General features: G+C 41.8%; 1 protein-coding gene across 1 annotated transcript in view; it reads left to right on the plus strand.

Moving 5' to 3' along the window:
• The window catches only part of LOC139234122 (neuroplastin-like), an 85,055-nt gene extending 68,445 nt beyond the window's left edge, over positions 1-16,610 (plus strand). The window contains exons 6-8 of the mRNA XM_070865082.1: positions 8,872-8,896; positions 13,175-13,249; positions 15,687-16,610. Of these exons, the coding sequence (XP_070721183.1) occupies positions 8,872-8,896; positions 13,175-13,235 (86 nt within the window). The 3' untranslated portion in view covers positions 13,236-13,249; positions 15,687-16,610. The remainder of the gene's footprint in view (positions 1-8,871; positions 8,897-13,174; positions 13,250-15,686) is intronic.
• The last annotated feature ends 630 nt before the right edge of the window (positions 16,611-17,240 follow it).

Here is a 17,240-nt window from a genome sequence, read left to right on the forward strand (position 1 = left end):
TTAGAGCTAGGCCATTCCGGGGCGAGGTCAGGAAGCACTTCACACACACAGGGTAGTGAGAATGTGTTTGAAGCGAATAGTATAGATGCATTTAAGGGGAGGCTAGACAAGCATTTGAAGGAGAAGAGAATAGAGGGTTATGTGGATAGATTTGGATGATGAAAGACTGGAGGAGGCTCGAGTGGAGCATAAATGCCGGCATGGACTTGTTGGGCCGAATGGTCTGTTTCTCTGCCATATATCCTATATAATCCAATGAAGATCTGCAACTCTCTTTCCCCCAAAGAGCTGTTGAGGCTGGGGGTCAATTGAAAATTTCAAAACTGAGTTTGATAGATTTTTACCAGGCAAAGGGTATTAAGGGTTACAGAACCAAGACTGGTAGATGGAATTAAGATACTGATCAGCCAGGGAGTCGAGGGTTATGGGGAGCGGGCAGGAAAGTGGAGTTGAGGCCAAGATCAGGTAAGCCATGCTCTTATTGAATGGCGGAGCAGGCTCGAGAGGCCAAATGGCCTACTTCTCCTATTTATGTTCTTCACGGAAATCGTCAGATTTCCTGCTGCCTTTTCTCTCGGGCACAAAAGCCAGCTGTAGTATGCTGGGTGAGAAATCCAACTCGATGGCATTTAACATGGGTATAAATTGCTTTCCTTTCCTGTGGAACAAAGTCAAACGTTGCAGTCGACTGGGCCTGTATTCACTGGAGTTTAGAAGGATGAGAGGGGATCTTCTAGAAACATGTAAAATTCTGACGGGACTGGACAGGTTAGGATGCAGAGTTAGATATGGCCCTTACGGCTAAAGGGATCAAGGGGTATGGAGAGAAAGCAGGAAAGGGGTACTGAGGTGAATACTCAGCCAGGATCTTATTGAATGGTGGTGCAGGCTCGAAGGGCCGAATGGCCTACTCCTGCACCTATTTTCTATGTTTCTATACTTGAAGGTTTAAAATTTTGCTCAACATTCGGCAGACTTGGTGCATTTTAGAGCTTTGCAACAAAAGGAAAATAGGTTAGCGTGTATGTGACATAATTGAAAGGTTCAGTTGAAGATTACAGAGCATGTATTCTTCAGAAGGAATTGCTAATGCTGTTTTCTGAATTTTGTTTTAGTTATAGTGTGTAATGAGTTTCCAGTAGAGTGGACAAGGGAGAACCAGGTGATGTGGTATATTTGGACTTTCAGAAGGCTTTCGACAAGGTCCCACACAAGAGATTAATGTGCAAAGTTAAAGGACATGAGATTGGGGGTAGTGTGCTGACATGGATTGAGAACTGGTTGTCAGACAGGAAGCAAAGAGTAGGAGTAAATGGGTACTTTTCAGAATGGCAGGCAGTGACTAGTGGGGTACCGCAAGGTTCTGTGCTGGGGCTCCAGCTGTTTACACTGTACATTAATGATTTAGATGAGGGGATTAAATGTTGTATCTCCAAATTTGCGGATGACACTAAGCTGGGTGGCAGTGTGAGCTGCGAGGAGGATGCTATGAGGCTGCAGAGTGACTTGGATAGGTTAGGTGAGTGGGCAAATGCATGGCAGATGAAGTATAATGTGGATAAATGTGAGGTTATCCACTTTGGTGGTAAAAACAGAGAGACAGACTATTATCTGAATGGTGACAGATTAGGAAAAGGGGAGGTGCAACGAGACCTGGGTGTCATGGTACATCAGTCATTGAAGATTGGCATGCAGGTACAGCAGGCGGTTAAGAAAGCAAATGGCATGTTGGCCTTCATAGCGAGGGGATTTGAGTACAGGGGCAGGGAGGTGTTGATACAGTTGTACAGGGCCTTGGTGAGGCCACACCTGGAGTATTGTGTTCAGTTTTGGTCTCCTAACTTGAGGAAGGACATTCTTGCTATTGAGGGAGTGCAGCGAAGGTTCACCAGACTGATTCCCGGGATGGCGGGACTGACATATCAAGAAAGACTGGATCAACTGGGCTTGTATTCACTGGAGTTCAGAAGAATGAGAGGGGACCTCATAGAAACGTTTAAAATTCTGATGGGTTCAGATAGGTTAGATGCAGGAAGAATGTTCCCAATGTTGGGGAAGTCCAGAACCAGGGGTCACAGTCTAAGGATAAGGGGTAAGCCATTTAGGACCGAGATAAGGAGAAACTTCTTCACTCAGAGTGGTGAACCTGTGGAATTCTCTACCACAGAAAGTTGTTGAGGCCAATTCACTAAATATATTCAAAAAGGAGTTAGATGAAGTCCTTGCTACTAGGGGAATCAAAGGGTATGGCGAGAAAGCAGGAATGGAGTACTGAAGTTGCATGTTCAGCCATGAACTCATTGAATGGCGGTGCAGACTAGAAAGGCTGAATGGCCTACCCCTGCACCTATTTTCTATGTTTCTATGTTTCTATGGAACAATGCTGCACATGATATTCTGATGGCGATTGAAATATGATTTTCATTTGCTGCCAGAGCTTGTTTTTCATTTTTTTTTAGCAAGAATGTCATCCAGGTATTTCAGCTGTTGTGTACATAGTGAGTCTAGACCAGACTATTTTCAAAAATACATTCCTTTCCCTCCCAGAATTTTTACAGTGACGATGCTTTGATTATTCTGGACGTTGCGGAGGTGCATTTAAAGGAGAATAAAAATGTCATCTATCCTGATAACTTTTAATCCTTGTGTGAGGAAGAAGTTAAGAGACTGTTTATTTCGAAGTTCTTGTGTGGTACAGTGTTAGGTAATACACAAAAATTTAGAAAAGCCTTGTAGCTAGATCCATTTCAGATTCCAGAAGACTAAAGTAGGCAACCTAAATAACTGGGGTATTTTTAAGTTGCGCAAGGAAGAATGCCTCCCAAAACAAAAGGACCCTTTTTTGTAATGTTTCATATAGTCTCGTATAATTGTATATTTTTATGATAAACTTTTGTTTACAATTTGTTTTGAAGGGCCAGTTTTCACTTGATGTTTCAGAACCCTTATCGCAAAGTGCGTTTGTTTTGTATCCTATCCATGAGACAGTAACCGAGAAGGACTACAGACACACCATTACTGAGAGCGCAACCCATTACACTCACAGTGCCTCCACTTAGAATTAACCCTTTTTTTTTCCCTGACCCAGAAAAGAGAAACTAAAGATTACATGATTTTTGAACGATTTGGATAGAGCCTGGATGCCGTCAACGTGCTCCGAAATGCCATTGCTTTGTTAACCAGTTTGTTAAACAAAGATTAGCCATTTCAACATAACTGAGGGATGGTTTGCTTTCACTGATGCCAGCTAGTCATTTCAAGTTTGACTGATTCAGAAGGAGTCTAAATCCAGGTTAATCACATTAAGGCATCATTTTGGATAACTTCTAAACCTGGAGTTTTGCTGGATGCAAATATTACCTAATGATTATTCTGTATTCGATTTATTACTGCACCATTCTATGGGCAGGAATGGATTACAAACCTGGGCAGTAAAGCTTCTTTTCAGCATTCAATATAAAACTTTATCTCTTTCACAATTGTCAAAATATTTCATGTTGAGCGCGAAAGGAGAAATCTGTCTTTCATTTGCAATATGCTCAGAATAAAATTTCATTTCATTGACTTTATTTTGTTACAGAATTGCTTACTGTACATCTTGAGGGGTTTGGAGCAATGTTCCCCCTAATTTTTTTTTTCGGTGCGTGATCCCTTTAACTGACTGCACGGCTCATTCTAAATGTCCCATTGAAGAGTTGGTGGTCAGACCTCCAGACGGCATTAACGGGAACATTGGTTGAAAGCAAATTTATTTTAAAGCAGAATTCTTAAATTCTGCGGAATCATCCAACAGCCTCAAATATCCATCTAACATCTTACAAACGAAGCTGAATTATTAGCTCTTGACTCCTCTTCAAGGCAAGAACAAAAACATGCTGGAACTCTGCGTGGTTTAATCATATTTTTCACAATTAGTTTGCACCACGTCAAATCCATAATGGCTAATTTTTGTAAAGCTGACTTGACCCGTAAATTAACTTATTTCTACTTGGTGAGCTTCTGCGTATATAATATTTTGCTTACAAGGTGCATTGTTTTCAGGAGGTGGGGGGGGGGGGAAATGCCTTGGTTATTTTAATGCAGTTTAGAGCCAAATACATGACATGATTTAGGTGTAGGAGCTCGTTGAAGAATTCACTTTATTATATTTTCTTCTATTTGGACAGCACTTGATTAAACCATAATTTGTTTTTTTAATAAGATTTCTAAATCTTCAAAGATCAAAGCAATCTGGACCACCACACAAGTGTTTTCAAAAAATATACTATAGAATATGGTTTTGAAACCTACGCGCACAAGCCCACGTGGTACATGTATTGTAGAAAGTTAGGCCAGAAATATAAAAATACGCACATTTCTTTTTAAAAAGAGGAGCCTCTTTGACAAAATACAGGCTATATCCAAATTTTGAAAAGCTCCAAATTACATGGTTATCTCATTCAGCTGTGCAGGCTGTTTTCCCAGTGTCCATTTCTGCAGGGCCAGAAGATCTCCACAATGACCCCTTCAAACTAACATACTCGGTTAGAGCTATGGTTTATGTTGATATTTGTCGGTTATTGTGACTTCTTTTCTTTCCCTCTCAATTGCATCATACCCTAAAACTGGTGGTAAGTGAGAGAATTGCATGCTCGAGTTTGTTTTTTCTCAGCTTCAAGTCTGAAGTGCATCAGTTCATGATGTTGAAACTTTTTTCCAAGTCCTCATCCACGTTCGCAACTTTTTTTCGTATCTTCCATTCAGTTTTTCTGCTGCCCATTTCTGGATTTGTAGTTCTGTTTTTGTTAATCTGCGTTTTTGGGTTCAGTCTGTTCTGTTTCTGTACTGGGGATGTTACAGGAGTTGGCCAGAACTCACGGCCAACAAGCTCAGATTCCGTTTAGGCTCGAACTATAGCTGTCTTTTTGAGAACTATATGACTTGTGATGAGGACTCTTGCCACGCTGCATTACCATTTACCATGAATACATGGTCTGTATCAGGGTTATTGATGGCCTCGTATGTGCCATGGCAGATGGCTAGTGTAAATACTGAACTGGTATCGGCATAAATACTGCAGCATGCAAGCAATCAACAGGGATGCTATGAGCGGACAATTAGGAACCAGGAGTCATTCTAGCCAGTGCAGTACTGAACTTAAGTCTCTTTGTCTTCCTTTTCTGCATCTCACATGGCCTTCCCATAGCTTGCAATTCATATTAGATCATGGATCCCAATTTTCAGACTTGGCCTGTATCCCAAAATGGCCTCTTCCTGATGCAGCGATATGTCTATGGAAGATGCTTCATGCACATGTGTGTTGCACAGGGATGGTAGGAACAAAGACATCTGTCTGTGTGCTCCAAATTGTACTTTGAAAGTTCGGATGTCTGTTGGCTTCCTACCAAATATGATGAGGCTCATTTTATGCAAGCGTGTTTTCTACATACATCCATCATGTCCATTGCTCAAAATAGCTCGACCCTTGGAATGAAATGCACATGTGCAAGACCAAGCTTTTTCTTTGTCTATTTGCATCTACCATAGAGGTGGTGTATTCAGAAAATCCTGAAATTACATCTTTTTGCCAGTCACGGTGGGAATCTTTAATCCATAAGAAATGCAAAATGTTGGGATTTGGTAGAAGTATGGTGGGCAAACATTCTTTAAGTGTGTTTGGGGTGTGGTTTTTTTTCCTATTCAAGTACAGTTGCACTTCCTTGAAGTCGGCTTAATTTGGATAGATGCAAGCTACAGTACCTTAATATAGTGCCCATGAAAATATTTATTTTAATAGAAGCTCTTAATAACTGAGCTAACTTCTGTTGCAGCACAGTCTAAACATACGTCACTTGAAAATACAGAAGGTAGATTAGTTTTGAGAACTGAGTGCACTTGTACTTGAATAATGTCCCTTAAGAGTATATTATGCTCCTTTTACGATCCAACTCTTAACTCTGCATTTGTTGGGAGTTTAGGTTGGCTGCAGTTTTTATACAAGTCTTGAGCTTGGAATAAACAAATTAAGAAAGTTTGTTGCTCCTTGACTCCTTCTAACTTGTGAATTTTGCTTGGCTACCGAGTTAAAAGAAGATTACTGTACATTTCCCCCCCCCCCCCCCTCCCCCTGGCCTAGGGCTGGAATTAGATGGGTTGAAATTCTATATCCGACTTTGAAACCACCAAGAAGTGGAAATGTACCAGTAAATCTATTGTTTCTGGCGATGTAAGCTGCTTTTTAATCTGCCATGAAAGTCCTCTGATACAGAAAATTGCCTGGTCACAGAGTCCTGTCAAAAGTCATATAGTTCACTGATAATTTAGAACCTACTTTTGCAAACTCTGGGGATAAGCAACAGGTGGTAGAGGGGCGAACCTCTAACTATATACTCTCTGTGTACTTGTTTCAATTCCTGCTGCGTCTCTTGATATACATACACTGTATATATCTTCACTATTTTTTGCGACACTCTTGACGTCTGGTTGTCTGACTGGTCCTAGTTTTCTTTGTACACTGTTTACAAATGCGTCCTTGCCAGTGACTGAGACCTGTGGCCACTGGTGTGTTGCTGGTGTTTCTCGGCTGTGAGCTGTCGGTTTGTGGTTTGACTTTTTTTGGTCTTCCCAGTCACTTGTGTGTGCTGGCGGTGGCTTTCTCTCCGTGCCTCAAGGTACAGACGGAGTAATGGCACTTTCGCAGCCCTGGAAATGTTGCCATTACTCCTGGTGCGTGCTGTCAGGTGGCTGCGTTGCGATAACTCTCCATACTTGCTTCATGTACACCAGACACCTTGTGGAATCCTGCTCAACCGAGTGGACACAATCCAGGGCTTGTCCACAGAAAAAGCAGTCGGTCTTTGTTGCCTAACCAGTCAATGCCACATCGTTTCTTAGGTTAAAAGCAATTTGGGCAGCCCATTAGACCTGTCATTAAAAAAACCTCTTTGCCACTTTAAGTTACATTCATCAGTTATAAAGCCAAATACAGAGTTTTGAATGATATTATTTCTCTTAAGTAAGTTTGAATAAATACAAAGGCATATTTTGGAGGTACATCAATTTCCCCAACAGATAGTATACATCAGACTGGAAGAAAGTAAAGCCTATAGAAATCGTGCATCCTTCCATTACCATTTTGGGAAAAAAAAAAGGTGAAATCTGTTTATGTTGAGGAAAAGCCTGTTAAACTATACTACCAGCCATTGCATGTTTAAAAACATCGATAGAAATGTTGCTAAGCATTGCAGTATGTTCATAAACCAAGTTCTAGGGTATGTCTACAACCTTTTTAATGTAACCTAATATAATAAAAATGTACATGATCTTATGAAGGTTAGATCTATTCCTTAGTTCTGTCCCGTTGTCCAACATCTGTTAGGACAATGCAGAAGAATTATTGCAACAAAACATGTCCCTTCCTTGGACTTGTGTGATCCTTGCATCCCAGTCCTTTTCCTTGCAAAATGCATTTGAATAGTGCTGCAAACTATTGTAAGTACTTCTTTAAGCACTTCAAATTATTATTTAAATGAGGAGAGATTAATGCTGCGATAGAGGGATTTGGGGGTCCTTGTACATGAAATGCAAAAAGTTAGCATGCAGGTACAGCAAGTAATTAAGAAGGCAAATGGAATGTTGGCCTTTATTGCAAGTGGGATGGAGTATAAAAATAAGGAAGTCCTGCTACAACTGCACATGGTGTTGGTGAGACCACAGCTGGACTATAGTTTAGGTCTCCTTATTTAAGGAGGGATATACTTGCATTGGAGGCTGTTCAGAGAAGGTTCACTAGGTTGATTACTGAGATGAAGGAGTTGTCTTATGAAGAAAGGTTGAGCAGGTTGGGCCTATACTCATTGGAGTTTAGAAGAATGAGAGGTGATCTTACTGAAACATATAAGATTCTGAGGGGGCTTGACAGGGTAGATGCAGAGAGCATATTTCCCCTCGTGGGGAATCTAGAACTAGGGGGCATAGTTTCAAAATAAGGGGTTTCCCATTTAAAACGGAGATGAGGAGGAATTTCTTCTGAGGGTCGTGAATCTTTGGAATTCTCTACCCCAGAGAGCTGTGGAGGCTGGATCATAGAATATATTTAAGGTGGAGATACAGATTTTTGAATGATGGGGGAGTAAAGGGTTATGGAGAGTGAGCAGGGAAGTGGAGTTGCGGCCAAGATCAGATCAGCTATGATCTTATTGAATGGCAGAGCAGGCTCGAGGGGCCACATGCAGACGCTTTTGATTGTAACATGCGTCTCAGTTAAGTGCAACAGAGAAGCTGACAAGTTACAAAAGAAGTTCCTATTATGTTATGTGAACCTTGAATCCCATTCAGCTGTACACACACCAGGCTAGTTTTCCCATCTGATCACAAAGTATAAATTTGAGACCATTTTTGTTAGTCTAGTGGCAACCAGGTACCGAGTCTTGATTTGATCTGTTGCAAGACCCTGCGTGACTCAATTTTACATCCTACAATCAAAACACTGTTTTGGTTCAGGTCAACCGAATATATTGAGCAGGATTCCACAATCAGATGTTGGTTTACGTCTTCTCATTGGTCTATGAGAGTGAACCACTGGAACTTGGGGACAAGATGAACATGAATCTTACACAATCTGTCCACTATAGTTGCAGTATTTCATGACAAGCCTCAAAGTGTTAACCAGCCATGTAATAACATTTTTTGCCATTTGAATGTAATGATTTAGAGACTAACTCCATGAGCAATTACACCGTTGAAGTGTATCTGTGAGCTGACTGAAAGTCAGGCCAACTGATGCTTGCACATTTGCCGTTGAGTTTTGTAATAATCTCTAATGTGTCTTTTCCTTTATCCTTTCCCCCCTCCCCTTTCCCCCTTTGTGATCTGACTGTCCAACTGAGGCAGATGACGAACCAGTTTCTGGACCAATGTGAGTATGGCGTTAATGCATGTATTTTAAATGTTGTACTCCCCAACATGTCGGAGGTTGGTTCCAAGCACCAGTGAGCACCCGCAGGTCAGGGTTCAGCTTGGGTTAGATGCTGAGAAAATCATCATCTACAGTGCACCTCAACCTCCAACCTGGGTGAGGTTGCCAACTTGGGGGCAGTTTTGTTGTGAGGGCCCATGCCCACTCTGTGCCGAGTTGAGATTGCCCAGCCTCATTTCATAGAATCATAGAAATTTACAGCACGGAAGGAGGCCATTTCTGCCTCTCGTGCCCGCATCGGCCAATAGAGTTATCCAGCCTAATCCCACTTTCCAGCTCTTGATCCGTAGCCCTGTAGGTTACAACACTTCCAGTGCACATCCAAGTACTTTTTAAATGTGGTGAGGGTTTCTGCCTCTATCATCCTTTCAGGCAGTGAGTTCCAGACTCTCACCACCCTCTGGGTGAAGAAATTTCCGCTCAGATCCCTTCTAAACCGCCAACCAATTATTTTAAATCTATGCCCCCGGTTGTTAACCTCTGAGGGAAATAGGTCCTTCCTATCCACTCTCTATTATAATTATATACACCTCAATAAGGTCTCCCCTCAGCCTCCTCTATTCCAAAGAAAACAAACACAGCCTATCCAATCTTTCCTCATATCTAATATTCTCCAGTCCAGGCAACATCTTCGTAAATCTCCTCTGTACCCTCTCTCGTGCAATCACATCTTTCCTGGAATGAGGTGACCAGACCTGCACGCAGTACTCTAGCCGTGGCCCAACTAGTGTTTTATATAGTTCAAGCATAACCTCCCTGCTCTTGTATTCTATGCCCCAGTAAATAAAGGCACGTATTCCATATGCCTTCTTAACCACCTTATCTACCTGGCCTGCTACCTTCAGGGATCTGTGGACATGCACTCCAAGGTCCCTTTGTTTGTCTACAGTTCTCTGTGCCCTACCATTTAATGTGTATTTCCTTGCCTTGTTAGCCCTCCCCAAATGCATTATCTTACACTTCTCCGCATTGAATTCCATTTGCCACTGTTCTGCCCACCTGACCAGTTCATTGATCTCTTCCTGCAGTCTTTTCAAAGGGACCATTACAAGCGCCAGAATGGCGAGTAGTTGGTTCTTCCATTTTTGGATTTATATCCTAAACTACACTGCCCAAATTCTGCTGTGTTTTTAATGCTGTTCTTCCTGTCCATACTGTTTGCAGTTGTCATATTGGCCTTGTGTGGAGATATTATAGGATATTGTCACATCCTTTACCTGTAATGCAAATTCAAGGACTAGGAAACGCTAAAACGTTGTTAACACTCTCTACTAAACAAGTCAATCAGAGAAAACACAACCCCTTACATGCAGAGTATACAAGTTATAGGTTCCAATTATACTCCCACACCGGGGACTCCTTCAGGAGATCGTGAGCGTTTCACTGTGACTACTTACATGAGCCTCAGCAAGACTTGATCAAAAGTTCCCTTGAGCTCCACAGCCGATTGTATTTTTCTAGGTTTCGTTATGTCGGGCCAATGCCGGTATCTGTCATCACGTTCTGTGTGTGCTGTTGATACAGCTGCTATCATTTAGTGTTCAGGTTAGCTGTTACTGTGTGTTGTGCATCCCTTTGATGTCTTAGCTCTTCCAATCTTTATTGCATCAGGATCCATCTGCACTGGAGTCCATTCAGAGATTAATCCTTTCTCATACTGCGTTGCTAAAGGCCTGTCTGGTACATCTATGTGTCTTTCTGCGGTGTGCTTTAACCAGCGGCCCTACAGCACTCTAGCTCAATGTTCTTATAATTCCATATAATGCCAATTGGCTCATTCTGTTTAATAATCTATACGTGCCTATCCTTGCACACACTTTTGGAAACATGTGCAAACTGACTCTGTTTTCGGATGATAGCGCCAAGGAGCAGCATATAGATGAGAAATAGGAGGGGGCCAAGGATTTTCTTTTTGCAGTCAAATTAGTGAATCATTGAAACAGTTTTCTACCTGAATCTGCTTTGGTGGGGTGGGGGGGGGGGAAAGAAATTGCTCCCTTTTTTGTCTTGAATAATAAAAATACATTTAAAGGCTCGCCTCTGCACTTTGCACTTATCCAGTCCTGCCATATAGTGAGCAATCCATTCCTTGCATCATCGCCAAAAACTGCTAATGTATTTGAAGCAACGCTGTGATCGTTACTTTTCCACTGCAGATTTTTTTTCTGTTAGTAATTCCAGTAAACCTCCCTGCTTTCACTATTCGTATAGCCAAGTTGTATTGGTCACAATTTGAATGTTAGCAGTTGTTGTAGCCAATCTGTCTATATTTGGATTTAAAAGCCCCTCTTATGATATCCGTAACAACCTGTAGGCTACTCTGGTCCACATCCAGTTCCATTAGTGGTGTCTGATGTGTAACAGTTGTCTGCATCACTGCCACATGCATAAATGTGAGCTATCCCATTCTATATATGGAATTCTCGCGAGTTGCACTGGCTGATCTTATTGGAAACAGTTGCGACAGTTAAGATTAGCGCAGGCTGGTGTGATGGTGGACCACCCCGGAGTGCCAGTGCCAGCTGATTAGTGGCAACAGAGAATGTAGGTTCTGGATCTCGGAGCTGCCAGGGCAAGGTGCGGAGCAGAGACCGTGCGTCTCATTGGGGAAAAGGGATTGGTCGAAGCACTGGAGGAAGGATTGCCCTTGGGCTACTGCAATCTGAGCACCAGAGAGCTGGTTGAAGATTGCCCATTCCTTTAATTGTGGGGGAAAACTCATTGGAAAAACATCCAAATGTTAAAGAAAGACTTGCAATTTCTATAGCGCTTTACAGCCAATGAAGCACTTTTGGAGTGTAGTCACTGTTGTAATGTGGGGAAACCCGGCAGCCAATTTGCGCACAGCAAGCTCCCACAAACAGCAATGTGATAATGACCAGATAATCAGCTTTTTTTTTTGTGATGTTGATTGAGGGATAAATATTGACCAGGACACCGGGAAGAACTCCCCTGCTCTTCTTCGAACTAGTGCCATGGGACCTTTTACGTCCACCTGAGAGAGCAGACGGGGCCTCTGTTTAACATCTCATTCGAAAGACGGCACCTCCGACAGTGCGGCGCTCCCTCAGCACTGCACTGGAGTGTTAGCCTAGATTTATGTGCTCAAGTCCCTGGAGTGGGACCTGAACCCATAACATTCTGAGCCACAGCTGGCACTTTGTGCCAATTATTCGCACAAAGTCTACAGTAACAGATTCAGCCGTTTCCAGTTATTAATCACCTGAAATGTTTGGATGAAAATAAGTAAAATTTAAACTGCTAGCTTTAAATGACCAATTACTAAGGTGTATATTAATTTCCAGCAGCTCGTTACACTACTGAGCTCTGTGAGGTTTGCTTTGGAGAGATGCAATAGAGCGGCTGTATTGCTGACTTGAAGAAGTTCAAGAATCCAGTCTCAGCAAATTGCCTCTGCTCCATCAAGACACTCACAAGAACTAGGAGCAGGAGAAGGCCATTTGGCCCCTCGAGCCTGCTCCGCCATTCAATAAGATCATGGCTGATCTGATCTGATCTTGGCCTCAACTCCACTTCATTGCCTGCTCCCCATAACCCTTTACTCCCTTATCGTTCAATGATCTGTTTGTCTCCACCTTAAATATATTCAATGACCCAGCCTCCACAGCTCTCTGGGGCAGAGAATTCCAAAGATTCACAACTCTCTGAGAAGAAATTCCTCCTCATCCCAGTTTTAAATGGGCGACCCCTTATTCTGAAATTATACTCCCTAGTTCTAGATCTAGATTACCCACGAGGGGAAACATCCTCTCTGCATCTACCCTGTCAAGCCCCTTCAGAATCTTGTATGTTTCAATAAGATCATCTCTCATTCTTCTAAACTCCAATGAGTATAGGCCCAACCTGCTAAACCCCTTCATCTCGGGAATCAACCTAGTGAATCTTCTCTGAACTGCCTCCAATGCAAGTATATCCCTCCTTAAATAAGGAGACCAAAATTGTTAGCATCTGTACTTTGGGCCAGTGAATTGGGGAATGCTATGGAAAGCTGTTTTTTTTAATGTATTCACAAACAAGGCCATCCACAGGTTTTAAACAATGGATTGAATGACTTGTTTGCATTAAGCACACCATTTATTTTTATTCCGCAATGTTAGATCATCTCACATCGAACGTTGGAGTCTGCTTTCAATAGAAATATCATAAGTAGCTGTTAACGTGCAGGATTAAGGTTTTTTTTTGTGTAATTTCAAACAGGAAAACTAATTCCACAAACAATCATAAGGATAAGAACTTACGACAGAGGAATACCGACTAAACCTTGGTTGTTGGGTAAGTTCCATTGGTCGCACAAATTTTCCTTAATGATTTTATACTTGGCATTATTGCCCATTTGTTTGGCTTAACATTTCATAGAGCAATCTACACACATGATCTTTGCTTTCCAATCACTTAGAAAATAATTCAGCATTCTTTTGCCAATTGTCAGTTCACGTTTGCAAAAGCCCAAGAAATGAAGCCGCCTTTTATTAAGTGCCAACCATTCTATTTTTTAAGCTTGCGGGAATTAATGCACTTTACCACAGGACTGTGCTACTCTGCGGAATGTAAAGGTTTAACAATGTTTGCTAAGGCAACCATTGGCACGCAGGAAAAATGAAAACAGCAGAAAATTTAAGTCAAAACAAACAAAATATAGAATGAGAACGGGCTTTTTGGTCCAAAAGTGACAGTGTAGGATTTGCACAACCGTGAACTCCACCACAGTTTTAATTGCAGCAAGAGTTGAATATCTCAAGTAACACTTCCAAAGCGATAAACCTCTTAATAGTTCTCTTGGCCTCTTTCAGAAGTGAAACTCAAAAAGCTACTTTCAACAATGCAATTTTCATTATTTTACCCCAACCCCTTGCATTCCACAGATTATGATTTGTTTGCAACACCATAAGAATTGTTACATGTCATTGTGATTTTAAATACTGTTATTGAGCAGAACTTATTTAATTAACATCAAATTAAATGATTTTGGTGAGTGGCTGTTCGGTGTACCTATTACACCATGAGAACAGTCTCCCAATATCCAGTCCACTTGAGACTCACTTTCCAGGCAACTATTCTTTAAGTTCTGCAATGCCACTTTCAATGACCTGCTGACGTCTTCATGATCAATTCCTCTTGGCATTTGAAAGAGCTGGATCGTGACCCTTCTCGCTTGTCTTTTCTACCTCAGTCAATTCTGTCAGCCTCCACTCGTCTTCCTCCTTGTCCTGAGTCCTAATCCAAATCATTTTTAGCTTTTGAAGCTAAAATTGCGGCATTCCAAATATAGCCCTATCGATAAGTTGAGAGTTTGAAGCCTCTGCGTTCACCACGACCAGTTAGATCGGTGCATCATAGACGGTCCCTCGGACGAGGATGACTTGCTTCCACGAGAGTTCGCAGATATTTCAATGAAGGACCTGATGTTCCAGTCCTGAACTCCAGTTGAGGGGGTGGAAGATGCCTGTGCGTGGATTTTTTTTAACATGGTGACCGTTGCACAGCGGCCACCACTCGGGCTTGACAGAGCTCGGTCTTTATCCAGTGGCGAGGGTTGAACCAGGACGACTGGAGACCTGCTCTGCTGCACGGACCCAGTGCGCACACATATCGCACGGTGTGGGCTGGCCCGTGCTGCCCCTAATTCGCTGCACTTCTGCCACGATGTTCCAGGGCCCGGCACTCGAGCTCTATTTATAGCCCCGACCTGCGGTGGTGGTCTCTCACAGGTCGGTGCAGAATGGTACTGGTGGGGTGAGTATAGAGGAAGAATAACGGACGCGTTTAAAAGAGGCAACATCGTGACTGAGCATCATCATTACAGTTGCTATCCCAATTCTAAATTTTCTTGATAATGATCAAAGCAGACCCACATTTCTTTGAAGGTTTAGTGTAATGTAAGTGTGAATTTTATTCATAATTCTCGCACTGCTAAATACAGCAATCAAAAAAAAAAACCCAGAGTAATCCTTGAATCGCAGAAATTGCCTCTTGGGGTGACTGTTTCCTGCAGTGCTTCTAAAATTGCTTTCTGATTTCAATCACGGGAGAATGCAGCACTCTTAAAATCCACAGCTCCTGGCCCTAGCCTCGTGAGACAGTGCGAGAGTTACAGAAGAACTGTTCCTGCAGAAATATTCAGCCATATTTTATAGCTTTTGGTAATCTGCTGCCCGAGTTTATAAATAAATAAATTAGGTTGAAATTCCCGCAGAAATCAATAGGCGAAATGAATTCTTAGCTATCCATTGCCGCGCCGCTCCTGATCACCCATTATGCTCACTGCGGCGTATTCTAGTTGCATTTCCAGCAAATTGTGACGTAAATCTGCCACTGGGGATCAGGAATCGCAATATCCTCACCAGTTTACAGTGTTGGTCACCAATATCCCCACTGCAGTGAATGCCAGGCCATTATTTTGCCCAGAATGCACTATCTGCCCAAATGCGGGGTCCAAACAGTTGAGACGTGTTTACATAAGAATATACATTAGCTTTTCGTTACTGACTAAAGCATCCGTGCTTGTAACTGTTCACTAAATTGTCTGGTCTGACTAGTTCATGACTGAAGATCGATCTTGCCCATACTGGAAAGCTAACTTATATTTGTTAATACATTTTTATTGTTTTGTCTTCAAACCAGTAAGTTTCTGTTGACTGTGCAAAGTTGTGGCAAATTCAGTTCGTTACGCATGCAAAAGAATAATTGATTTATTTTTAAATCCTAACAGAACTTTGGAATATGTCATTATTAGCGTGGGTTTCAGTCAAGGACTCGAAGTCGTGGTGTCCGAATGGGGCAGGTGTAAACTTCCCTGTGTGTCCAAGCAGGAATAAGATGACTGTGTGAAGCATGCTTTGCCTTATTCAATCTCTCCTAAAGAATGAAGTATTAAGAAGACCGCTTTGCAAGTTTAATTCTGATTATTTCAAATTTGTTAAGGTGTACTTTTGGGGCGCTTGATGTGCTAGTGATGCTTGGCTCCTTTTCTCCCCCCCCCCCCCCCCCCCCACCCCACCTCCTCCCCGCCCCTTCCAATCCTTCCTTACCCTGTGATTCTCTTCCTTTGGACAAATCATGCATGCAAAGTTTATTATTCCTTGTCTGCTCATTCGTGCATTGTTCATCGTGCAGCACTCTGCGGTTCCTTCCATTTTGTCCCTGAAACACCTACTAAACAACTGTCGCTCGGATAGTTTGTTTTTAATTTGTATATATTACAGGTATTAGTGTTGGGTAAATCAGAACATATAAAGAAATTATGTATATCCTATTGCACTGATCTGGTAGAAGTTAATGCTAAGATATCGAGCTCGTCCACAGAACTCCATTTCATTAAACCCCTTCCTGACGTTACATTTTTTGCATATTTCTGGCATGGTAGTATCCTATGCAAACTTGAAGGAACAAATTTATGATTAGTTTCTTGAGGTTTTATTTTTAATTACTAGTCTGAAATCTGCCCTTCGTTTAGGTTGGACACTTAAATGAAGCTTTAATGTTGCGATTTTTTTTCTTTAAAAAATAAAATGAGTGTGTCAGTAAATGCATGCAATTGCACATTTACCTGTGTGGTTCTAATAATCATTAATTTAGCTCTATGTACATTATGTGGACCCACTGTGATTTTTAAAAATAAAAGACACTGAACATTCTAGGTTATTTGTAGGAGATTTGTTGAGGGGGGAAAATGAGGACTTTGCATTTTAATGCGAGGTGATTCTTTTACGAGTGGATGGAAAATAGATTATAGGGTTTTGCACTAGAATGCTGCTTTATACAAACACTGACATTTCAATGTGTACAGTTCCGTCCGAATATTCCTCGTATCCAAGGTAACAAATTGCCTTACCATGAAGTGTCCACAATGGCCTAAACGCATTGCCAAATCTCATCATCTGATGGCTAAAATTAGTCTCTTGATTCGATTTACTTAATTTTCATCGCAGGTGAAAATTCATTCTCTCTCCTTGCTCTCTATCTGTCCCACTGCACCCTCCACTTCTCCTTTACTCCCATATTTGAAAATCCATGGAAACACACCTTAGAAGTTCAAAAAATGGTCCAACCCCCACGCATTATCATGACATCTTGAAAGGAAGAAATGTTTACTTTCTGTTCAAAATACTTCCCCAATGTCTGGGGTGGAGGAACTATAGTTGCGCATGCACTTGTTACCCACTTTAAAAAAAATCTTCAGAGACTCATCGTTTTGAGTCATCTTTCCTCCTTGCTCAGTGCGTAGCACTCTCGCCTTTGAATTAAAGTTGTGGGTTCAAGCCCT

This window comes from Pristiophorus japonicus, chromosome 21, assembly GCF_044704955.1.
Source record: "Pristiophorus japonicus isolate sPriJap1 chromosome 21, sPriJap1.hap1, whole genome shotgun sequence".
NCBI lineage: Eukaryota > Metazoa > Chordata > Chondrichthyes > Pristiophoridae > Pristiophorus > Pristiophorus japonicus.